At 40.2% G+C, this 12,376-nt stretch overlaps 1 protein-coding gene across 1 annotated transcript; it reads right to left on the reverse strand.

Moving 5' to 3' along the window:
* Nucleotides 1-358: 358 nt before the first annotated feature.
* On the reverse strand, nucleotides 359-3,542 carry LOC115233571 (ubiquitin carboxyl-terminal hydrolase 3-like). Its single transcript, XM_029804068.1, has 5 exons — nucleotides 3,220-3,542; nucleotides 2,078-2,885; nucleotides 1,640-1,885; nucleotides 1,036-1,229; nucleotides 359-593 (listed from the first exon to the last, which is right to left on the reverse strand). The coding sequence occupies exons 1-5, from the start codon at nucleotides 3,384-3,386 to the stop codon at nucleotides 431-433; spliced, it is 1,578 nt and encodes a 525-aa protein (XP_029659928.1). The 5' UTR covers nucleotides 3,387-3,542; the 3' UTR covers nucleotides 359-430.
* Nucleotides 3,543-12,376: the final 8,834 nt, after the last annotated feature.

The following is a 12,376-nucleotide window of genomic DNA, read 5'->3' on the forward strand; positions in this document are numbered from 1 at the left end:
CATTTTTTTTTCATGGATATTCGAGAGTTGCACGAATTATCTTAATCACGCCTGATAAAGCACGAGGAGGAACGCGCTCAAGCGACTTACGTGCGACGTAATTATATCTGCGGCAAATTATATCTGTGACCGGTTCTTCTAATCACGTCTCAAAGGTCGTCGTTTGTCGAAACGCGATAACGAACGCAGACGAATTACATTTCTAACGAGATTGTACGATTTGGCAACGATGAGCAATCATTAATATATGCGATAAGCGGACGAATCTCCGTCTTGTGATCTCTTGCTCTTTCCGCTTGGTTGTTCGCTTCGCGCGAGACTCGCAAGAAACGTTCACTCAGTTCTCTTTCGTTCGTTTCACATCCATATCATCGTCATCGTCGTCGAGGCTCGCATTGCCAGGACGGGGCTTCTTGTCGGAGAAACGACGTCACAATGGGGGTGGAATGGAGAACTCTCTCCGCACGTAGAACAGAATGTAAGGCTTACATTTAGCGACAGCATCGGTAGTCGCTGGACGTACAGAGCTGTCGTTAAAATGGAACCACTGACCGTCATGTACAGCGAAGGCAGTGTAATGTCCAGTCCCAGCACTGTAACACGTATAGTTTTAATATAAATATAAAATTCTCCGCGAATTATTATATTTAACAAACATTTTTTTCCCCTTAAAGCTTTGTAAATTTCTATAGAACATATGTATCTAAAGATTAAAATATCTATAATTTATCATTGTGTGATGCAACAATCGGTAAAATAATGCAATATAAACTTAAATATACACTTACAAAAATTTCTCGATTCTTTTAAAAAAATTAAGAATTCGCTTGCAAATATCAATACAATTCAGAATCATTGAGAAATGCTACAGATATTATTTCCAAGTATAAATTATGAAGGTATAAACAATACTATGTTATCTTATCAAATATCGATATCGCGCGATAGTTGCAACTACTATGAGGAAACTTGCCATATGTTCTCTCGTCAAATAATTCGTTTTAATTAAAAGCGTATATTTAAGGGAGAGCATACCCAGAACCATGGTGCACGATAACGGCAGCCAAGTCGTAGAGATGACTATTCTGAGCCCCCAATCTCGTCCCGGTCACGCCGCGCACGGTAAACGCAGACATATCGAGAGACTCCATCGGGAAATCCACCTGCGTGTCCACCTTCGAGCGATAGGAATTGCACCACCTAAATCTTTTAATGTGAAGGCACAACACCTGGAAAAAGCGAACGTAAATAGCATGAACATCGATCACTGCGTCCTACGCTCAGATGTGTATTTCTCTATTTGATCAAAGTTTGCTTTTGGGGTCATACTTGTTCGTGCAAACTAATCGATCGAGACACGCATGTCTACGAATGCATTGCCGTGCAGTGAAATTAGAACAACATCAAAAAATCGATATATCAGAGAAAATGGTAAAAAAATATAATGTAGGAATATAGAAATATAGAGAAATGTATAAATATAGAAAAATTTTAACTCAAATAAATACATAATTTTTGAATTTTGATGTTAAATTAAAATTTCTCAAAAAATAATATTTTAAATAATATTTTTTCATAAGATTTTCATCTTACTGGATTGCATATAGTTCTTTCCAAAAAACACGGGAGCCATACTCACATTAGGCAGCCTGTGTATCCAGAACCTCTTGGTAGATCTCTGCTTGCCCATGCAGTTGTCGCAGAAGTAGAGCTCGCTGTCGGCGAGCTCTTCCACCTTGAAGAATTTCGTCAAACTGTAAGTCAGACTGCACACTTCCTCCTGCTCCTTCGTCCTACTCCTCTGCAGCCTGTCCGGGATGTCCAGCGAGAGGTCCTGGAAGGGCTCGTGCGTCTTCGAGTCCGTACGACAGTTCATACAGTGAACCTGCGCGAGGAAACGCGATCCATAATTCGTCCGCGCTTCTCCCAAGAAGAAAACGAAGAAGAACGTGACTTTGACAAGCGACACCGGTCTCTCGAAAGCGCAGAAATTCCTTCCTGCCAAATAGGCTGCAAGGACGGCACGTTTCGCGCGCAATCGAGGCTCTTTGTCTAGGGTCAGGTCGAGTCAACTTACCACGCTGAGAAGAGTGCCTCCAAATACGGCAGTGACGATGCTTTGCTTGCCGCGCAATCCTAGAGGCTCGTGTCCCAGCCTGGGCAGCAGCTGCAACAGCTCGGTATGGAGTCGGTCGAGCATGTAAGTGAGAAACTCGTGGGCGTCCTGCTGCTGGTAGCCCCGAAATCTCGGCACGACCTTCCAAATGGCCAGAAACAGACACTCGGGCGATATAGCTTGGCCATTGGAGCCACCCAGGCTTAATCCGAGCAGCACCTTTCGGAGCTCCTCGGCAAGTAAGGCGTCGCTCATGGACATCTCCTTGGCACGACCCGGCGTCACGATTCGACCGCGATGCGTAGGCGGCCCCGTCGACTCATCAAACGCGATACCCTCGAGACACGGCATTTGCGTGAGATACTCGCAGAAATGGCTAATGTTGTTGAAGGACTGCAGCACCACATTCATGAAGCAGGTGTTACCGAGATTCCTCAGTCCGACGACCTTTTTCTCTTTGGTACTCTTGGAGCTACGGCGTTTGGCTGGCCGATTGTCCGCGCTGCTGGCATCCAGCGAGTGTAGCCTCTTGCGGGCCGTCCTCGGCCGCAGGTTTCTCACGACCACTTCCGCTTTCCATAGGGCGTCCGGATCGTTATCGTGGTCGCCACCGTTGTCGCGCGCCCTCGAGGACGGCGGCGTCGCGGGCGGTGACGTGCTCCAGCTTTCGTCATTCTCTTTGTGCTCGTCCTTGCGGAAGGTGACGCGCCGTATCTTTTCGATCTGCCCGCTCGAGGTGTCGTTCACCACATACTCGTCACAAGTATAGCTGCAAGAAGCAAGACACAATGCAACACATTTCCGGTAAAAACCAATATAACATCGGCGAGGTCTTCCAGTAACGCGGCATATAAAAAAAAAAAAAAAAAAAATCTACGTTTCAACAATTAATTAATTTACCAATTTATTTGTAACATAATAAAAGCATATATCAATGTAAGGCACATTTTCGCGTGTCTCATCATATTGAGAATTTACAACTCTCCGAAATTATACCGGTTTATGCAAAGTATACGGAGGAGGAAGAGGGGAAGGGATGTACGCGCGGACAGTAGCACACGCGGGGGCGGTGAAAGCGAAGAGGGAGGGCGGGCTGGACTCACCAGAATACTGCCAGACTCTCACAGTCTATGCACACGCAGTGTTGAGTATTAGTCTCGTAGTGTTGCAACGCATGGCCCGCCACGTATCGGCCGCAGTGCACGGTCCCGCAGTGCAGACAGAGCCAGGGACTCTTCTCGGTGCCGCACACTATGCACGATAATAACATGAAACGTTAATGACAATTGCAGAGTAGGCTTGACGAACTGTATCATCAACAATAAAATACAAATATCAACGTGTTGATACGAACTTGAGAAATAAATTTATAGCTTTAATTGAAAGAAGTTTTAAGATCTATATATTTAAATATAGTATATAAAAAAATTTAATTTTGATACAAAAGAAAGAGGAGAGAGTATATGTATATATTATGTTGAGACGATATCTCTATTCTTATTCTTTCGCTGCATAAAATAAATTCACATGTTTTGTTGATACATCTAAAAAAGTACACTTGTTTTTATCACATACTTTCCTAGATAATAAAAACGCGTGAGTTTTAAAAAGATTGTTGATAAGAATATAGATGGAAATATAGACTCGATTAGTTTACAATAATTTATTCATTCGGTAATAATATATTTGTGTATGGCATTAATTGAAAATGATATTCTACAATATTCCATGCACGAGATAAAAGAAACATGCGAAAAGATATTAATAATAATTACAATCATATGACGATTTTTGTCGTTAACAACATCAACTTGCATTTATATCGCACATCTTTAACATTAAATATAGCTATATTATATTTTTATATCGCGTGAACAATTCAATTCTTTGCAAAACCCATTGTGATAGCCAGATTTAGCGTTAAACGTGCTATGCAGTGATGCACATGCAAATCTTCCAATGCATGATATATTTTTTCTCGGAATGATTTTCGACAATCTGGCACGAATCGATCGACAACCATCCAGTCGCAGGGTATAATATATCTGGCGGTTGCGAAATTACGAGTCTCTCGGCCCCGCCGTTTCGGCTCGTCTCAGCTTACGTAATTCTCGAGAGAGCGCGTAAAAGAGGGGTGCGGTGGCAAGTGGGGGTTCGACACACCCCCTTCGCAGTCGATCGATCGCGAAATGTCTCGGAATTCCATCGGGCTTCGGATTCCCGGCGATTCGTGCTTTTTTTTTTCCTTTTTTTCGACCATTCGAAATCCTCTCCAGAAAACATAGTGTTAATCAAGGCGCTAAGAGCGAGAAGAAGCGAAAAACTTCGAATCATTGAATTTTACACAAGCTTGGCGAAAGAGACTTGAGCGCAACAATTGAGTATGATGAAAATAAATAATTTCACCAGAGATTGGTTTTATATATCCATTCCCTTCGACAAGTATTCCGTAAGAAAAAAATTTATATTAGAGTTAAATAAAAAAACGCATTAACAATATAATTATCGTGCACAAATTAATAAAAGAATAAGATGAGAGAAACACATCCATAACTGTATGGCTTGACTCAACTGACTTGGGAAGACGTAAATCCGTCATCGTTTTACATATGCAGACGGATTCACGAATTCGCGTCGAAAATCAAACTCTCTCTCCTATTCTTCTCAAGGCGACCGATTATCCAGCATTCGCGAACAACAGCGTAATCTTATACAACAAGGAGACTAGGAGAAGGGAGAGGTTTCTAGAATGGAGGTTAAAAAGCATGAACATGTGAAAAATGAAACGGCCAAAAGTCCGTGCACAGAAATCCGATCTCATCGAAGGTCGTTCCTATCTGGGGAGTCGTGTTCGTTTTCGGTGTGCCGATGTAAGGAAGCCTTAAAACGCACCGAGTGCTCTATCGGCACGTTTTAATCAGTGACTCGTTGCCATGACAATTTCCTGGCAAAGGTAGGAAAGTATGAATCTGAGTTTTTACTCACAAAAACAAATTTACTTTGTGTGTGTGTGTGTGTGTGTATCTCTAAACTCTATCGTACTATATTATCTTGCAGATTATAAGACGCATATAGATAAGAGAGCGAGAGAGAAGTATGATTTATAAAGAGGCAGTTCACTGATTAAAATTAATTAATCGAACAATGCAAATATACGAATCAATGTAAATATCGTCCGATAGAAATTGCGACTTTAACATTACCCATTGCAATACAGGATAAGAAAAAAGTTTGCTTAGCACCATTACCGCTGTCTGTTGGAAAATAAATCGCTTCTAAATATATGAAATGAAAATACACCGACGCGGTTGGCACGGGATATGGCGATGCAACTTTGAATATTCAATGTGCCTCTCGCAAGAGATAACGCACACGCGTGACAAGGAATGTTATCGGCCGAAAAATGCATAAATTTTTACAACTTATCGTATATATGACGTTCGTACAGCGGCATTCATCCATTCATTCAATGTCTGCCTGCTCAATGAAACGGTCTAGCAGATCTTTGTGTACGCGGATGTTCCTCGTGGATCGTCGGAATAACAGTTATTACGATAATAATGTTTGTCGCAATATAACGACATCGAATACAAGAGGGAAGTGTGTGTGATTAAATAGTCTTATTATATATTTAACTTTAAATGGACATCATTTCTTCGTATTGTTTAATTCGCGAAAGTTGGGAACAAAGATATTTAATATTACATATTAAAAATTACAAGCATATGATGCACTTTCTTGGAGTATTTTTTAAGAAAATTGATAAACTCGATAAAAAAATCTTTCGTTACAGAAAAATTCAGTTTTGAGATATATTGTGTACATATGTAAGAACATTATATTGAATGATCGAAGCTAAATAAAAGTTTTTCATTCATCTTATATATATATATATTTTTTTTTTTAACTTTAATTTGTTAAATTTAAAATTTTTATATTAAATCAAAATTTCTAAACTTTTTTACAATAATGTAACATCAACAATTTTTCGCGATATATTCTTTTAAGAATCACTGAATCATTTATGAGCATAGACGAGGAAAGATAAGAGATATATAAGGAAAGAGATAAAGATAGAAATATGAGATATACGAGGAGAGAGACATGCGTGTCGCAAACACGTATTCCGCAATTTTTTTTTTTTTTTTTTTGTTCGCAAATCTCCGATGACGATCCCCAGGAGAAATGATCGCTGATTAAGTTTCAAGATTTATGTATTTTCCGGGATGTTGCATCAGCGTACGGAATTAAAGGAACGAGCGATGATGAACCAGAAAAACGAGAATTGCAAGAGAATATGTTTTAATAATCGCGAAATACCATTAAAATATGAGCAGAACGAAATATTCCCGCGTGATAACGAAGAAACAAATATACCAAGTAAGTTTTTTTCCTCGTCTAGCTCGATTCTGCCGCGGCAATGTCAACGATGTCATCACCGTTGTCACCCGAAATCGACAGTATTATCTCGTCGACGATCAGGAAAGCAGTGGCGTCGCGACGAGATTAAAAGAGCGATGGAGAAAACTTCGCTGATGACAACGCGATAATTTATACAGTTAGGTATCGACATTATGTCATACCGGAGTATCAAATATCGCCTATTTAGAGATTCTAGTTGTTTCCGAAAGTGTCTACAAAGAAGCAATTAAGATGCACGTCAAGATTTTTATGACTAAATTATTTTCCTTTGTTCTTATTTTAATTTTAAAGTAATTAACATTTTAAGTAAAATGATACAAATTTTTAGATAAATCTTCATGTTAAATATTCTAATATATTATATATAAAATGCACTAACTATCAAAAATATATTATCGTGGTCGAAATAGGGAGATCATTAAGAAAATGACGTCTTTCTCTCATTCAATTGCTCCTTTGGATTTTTTATTGCCGCATGAAGAGAGAACACAAGTCACAATTTCTCGTTCATATTTATATAAAATTTTATCACATGTTTCTCTATATTATGCAAAAATCTCATCTCCAAAGAACTATCGACAATATTTTTTAACACACCCACACGTACTATCCGCTACTCGATAGACTCGAAGGTTTATCAACGCCTCGCCAATAAATCCACCATAAAAAAGACAAGCTGTCAATGTCAAAGGTGTTCGATATCAGGGGCAAAGTATCCGCTAGGAGAGCGGTATCGAAGTAATAAGCGTCCCCGCTCTCTCGCAACGAGCTATCGGATTAGCAACGGTGCGATTATCGATTTTGCAATGCCGTGTAGCCGAAGGCAGGCAGCCTGCACTAGCAACAGCACACAGCCGGCGCAGCAACAGCAGCAGAGCGCAGGAAAAGCGACGACGGAAGAGGGGCGGCGGCGCGGACGAGGGTCCTTTTATAGTGCGTAAGGGGCGAGATACTTTTCTCCCCCCCCCCCCCCCCCCCCCATGAACCGCTATCTCGCCCAGCTTCTCGCGATGCTAATCAACGCTAATCGCGACGCGATGTCGCTATCGACACTTTGTCGAGATATGATGAGATTTCTAAAAAGCTCTCGATACTTTGGTTCATCGAAATATCATTCATATATCATTCATAATCTGATACTAACAACAATCAAGTAGAAATAGAAATTTTAGATATATTATACAAATAATTTTTACGATAAAATTGAGAAATTAAACATAATAACAACATTATAGATAATTATTAATAAAAATTTAAGTTCGCGAGTGTGATTATTCTTTGAACAATTTATATATTCAGGGATATAACTTTGACTCTGATTGTAAACGATGAAAATCTATGCACTAAAGATTTATTTTTAAAAAGGATTCGAGTTCTAGTACGGATACTTTTTGATATCTGCGTGTCGATGGCCATCCTTGGCAGATGGCCATGGCGACAGATCGCCGAAAGCACCACAGACCCGGCGGCTATCACCGATAGGATCGTGTTGAGTAATCAAATGTCCGCGAAGAGGAAAGTGCGCGTCCGTCCGTCCATCCATCCGTCGAGATATTGACTCATTGCCAGTAACGTATCTATCTCCTCTACTATTTTAACTGTATGTTATTTGTTATGTCTACGCATTATTATCAGAGATATAACATTAGTTATCTTTAAAATTTTTTTTCCTACGAGTTCTTGGAATACTAGTTGTTTATGCTAGAATTTACCAACAACGAATAGTTAGCTATTCTTTATTCATCTGATAAACATAATAATAGACAAGTATCTTCCTTCAGTCAGTGGTATAGGAAAGAAAACTGCATTCGTATGAATAAAAGAACGTAAGACTGTTGTTGCATGCAATCGGACATTTGGGCGTTCACGCATTTCTCTTTCTCTCGCTTTCTCTCTTTCTTCCATTAATTAATAGATAACTTCATTCCCATTTAAGTAAGATAAAACTTGATTCGTGTCGCCGGTTTATCATGGTTATACTGTCGAAGTTACACCATCTTGCGAAATTCTCTTGTGTATTTCTATGTTGAGCAATAACAGAACAATAATCTCATTTTGTTTTTTTCTTTAATTTTTATCTATTTTAATTTCAAACTATATTCTATTTTCCGATCCAAACCGATCGCTAATAATGTCGTTCTTTTTAGTATGATTATAGTTTCCGAAAGAGAGGGATAATTGCAGGAAAACGTTTGCGATTTGTATATACACAATGCACACATCTGCGAATACGATTAAATCGAGAGGACTGTTTTTTTTTTATTTTTTTTATTGCACGTTTGCCTAGAAATATCGAAGCTTAGATTAGCGGAAAGAAATATATTACAGATTTTTAATATAACTTAATATAACGTTTGCCTAGAAATATCGAAGCTTAGATCAGCGGAAAGAAATATATTACAGATTTTTAATATAACTTAATATAACTTAATCCCATTATTTCACACTTACATTGCACTGCTATTTCTCTATGCGTACAATTTGGTATTAAAAAAGATTTTAATACCTGATTTAAATGTAATCAAAAAAATAGTACGGTTAATTGTCAAAGTGTTTAACGTTAGAAATTGAACATTTATAACAAACTCGCTCTAACGTCATCGAGTAGAGCCTTTCCTCGATCTACGTTTCTCTTCGTTGCCCACGCCCGAAAAATTAATGGCAGCTTGCTTCTTTTGCGCTGACTGTTACGCTTCCTACCGATACGTCTCCCCACCATTTCGTCGCGGCGAGAAGAAAGACGCACCGCAACTCCAGCTCATAACGAGCGACTGGCTCGAAAATCGCAGCTGACGTCATACAATTCGCGAAGGCGAATTAAATAACGAGTTATGTATTGCTTGTTCATTTCTCGTTCTGTTTCCGTTAAAAAAAGATGTAATAATCGACTCGACGAAATCGATCGTGTGCGATAGACAAAAAAGATTTCATCGAATCTGATTACATCATCTGTCGTATCACGCAGTGATCGCGAGAATTTTCGTTCCCATTAAAAAGAATAAATTGACTCGGTAGAGAGAAAGAGAGTATGTCCCCAATTAAACTTTTTTTATTGTATTTTGCATTATTTTTTTGTCAAGGAATAAACACAATTTCTAGTTCAAAGAAATCCATTATTTCTATATTTGGACTTAATTACTCAGAGATACTGTGTAGTCACCGTTGCTTTTATTTTCTGACTTAAAGAATAAAACCAATAATTCGTCATTAGTAATTGCAATTAACCAAATATTCTTTCTTCGTATAATTGTACGGGGGATTTAAGGTAGAAGAAAATAGAAAGAAAAAAGAAAAAGAGACAGAAAATGAATATTTCACTGTCACTTTAGGAGCAGACATTGCAAACGATACCAGGCATCGACTTACATAAGATATCGACGCTATCACAAAAACAAGAAGCGCGAATCACCAAACGAAATTAGCTTTACCCGGATGGAGTCGGATGGCGTACTTTGCCTTCAATTGCGTCGATCTATGGAGATTTCGGGACAAAGACCATCCTGGACATATTCAGGATGATCCTGAGGACGTTTTGTGCTGTCTGGGTTTGGTATTAAAAAAGATTTTAATACCTAATTTAAATGTAATCAAAAAAATAGTACGGTTAATTGTCAAAGTGTTTAACGTTAGAAATTGAACATTTATAACAAACTCGCTCTAACGTCATCGAGTAGAGCCTTTCCTCGATCTACGTTTCTCTTCGTTGCCCACGCCCGAAAAATTAATGGCAGCTTGCTTCTTTTGCGCTGACTATCACGCTTCCTACCGATACGTCTCCCCACCATTTCGTCGCGGCGAGAAGAAAGACGCACCGCAACTCCAGCTCATAACGAGCGACTGGCTCGAAAATCGCAGCTGACGTCATACAATTCGCGAAGGCGAATTAAATAACGAGTTATGTATTGCTTGTTCATTTCTCGTTCTGTTTCCGTTAAAAAAAGATGTAATAATCGACTCGACGAAATCGATCGTGTGCGATAGACAAAAAAGATTTCATCGAATCTGATTACATCATCTGTCGTATCACGCAGTGATCGCGAGAATTTTCGTTCCCATTAAAAAGAATAAATTGACTCGGTAGAGAGAAAGAGAGTATGTCCCCAATTAAACTTTTTTTATTGTATTTTGCATTATTTTTTTGTCAAGGAATAAACACAATTTCTAGTTCAAAGAAATCCATTATTTCTATATTTGGACTTAATTACTCAGAGATACTGTGTAGTCACCGTTGCTTTTATTTTCTGACTTAAAGAATAAAACCAATAATTCGTCATTAGTAATTGCAATTAACCAAATATTCTTTCTTCGTATAATTGTACGGGGGATTTAAGGTAGAAGAAAATAGAAAGAAAAAAGAAAAAGAGACAGAAAATGAATATTTCACTGTCACTTTAGGAGCAGACATTGCAAACGATACCAGGCATCGACTTACATAAGATATCGACGCTATCACAAAAACAAGAAGCGCGAATCACCAAACGAAATTAGCTTTACCCGGATGGAGTCGGATGGCGTACTTTGCCTTCAATTGCGTCGATCTATGGAGATTTCGGGACAAAGAGGGGGGGGGGGCGCAGGCGGGGTAGGAGGGCAGGCGGTAAATGCGTAAGGGAAGAAAAAACACGTACGTTTCGGATAAATATAGTCCCGAGGTCGCATAAAGAGAAAGGAAGGAGCTCGCCACGAGAGAAGCGCGGGGAGGATTGCACCAGGATTCGGGGAATAACGAGCCCTCCTCTTTCTCTCTCTCTCTCTCTTTCTCGTCGGTCGTGGCCATCACCATGGATTTCACGGCCTCCGAGGACGGTTCGTTCTTCTCGAACGATCGCCGTGTCGTCGGTCTGCTCTCTTTTCTCCCTCCCCCCCCCCTCCCCTATTCCAGTTAGCATCAAGTCGTGCATTGTCTTATAAACGCCGTCACTTTAACGCGGACTCGCGCAGCGGTCAGCGATAACGCTTATCCGCTGCTCCGAGTTCTGTAATCTGTAAATGACTGCTCGCGACGATAGTACGGGTTAATGTGTTTTTCGGCTCGGCTATGAATCATCGTTCCTACCACAATGTCATCCAATGCTAATGACGATTTAATGAGCCTCGTATTCTTGCGCTAAAAATATCTAGAAAAATATACGAGACAGATAGAGAAAGACATATATATAGAAAGGGTCGATTGAAACTCGGTTAACTTTAAGTAATGTTTATGGCAACGGACCCTGTGTCTCTATAGTATCCCCCTACAATGACCGTTGCCCGTGTATCTTTAAATCGATAACTCCGAGCGAGCACGACCAATGTCACTGTCTGACTCGAAGGACGAAGATCCTATATCCGTTACAGACGCGTACAGACACGGCGATCCCTTCTTTCTCCAGACCACATAATCGACATGAATTTTTCGATCAATCGAAGTCTCTACACGAATCATTTTATTTTCGTATTTACGATGCTCGTCGAGTCTTTTCTCGTCGACGCGAAATTCACGCGAGGAACCGTCGCGAGGGGAGAGAAAGGCGAATCGTCTCGAAGGAGATCGGCAACGGCAAACCATTATTAGTTCACCGGCGAATTCTAATGACGGAATATTTTAGGGCCAGCTGATTAGTGCCGTCTGGTATTGATTTTCCAATGACGGCCGCGCGCCGCATACTGAGAACTCCCAGCAGGACAACGACGACGATGCACACGCGCACACCATCTCACCACCATCACCACCACCATCGTTACCACTACCATCGCCATCACTAACCACGCCGCCGTCGCGCTCTCGCGCGCGGAACGAGCCATGGGACCGCGAACACGCCGTAGAAAGGCACACGCGCGCGCACACACACACACACA

Source organism: Formica exsecta, unplaced genomic scaffold (genome assembly GCF_003651465.1).
Source record: "Formica exsecta isolate Colony F162 unplaced genomic scaffold, ASM365146v1 scaffold178, whole genome shotgun sequence".
NCBI lineage: Eukaryota > Metazoa > Arthropoda > Insecta > Hymenoptera > Formicidae > Formica > Formica exsecta.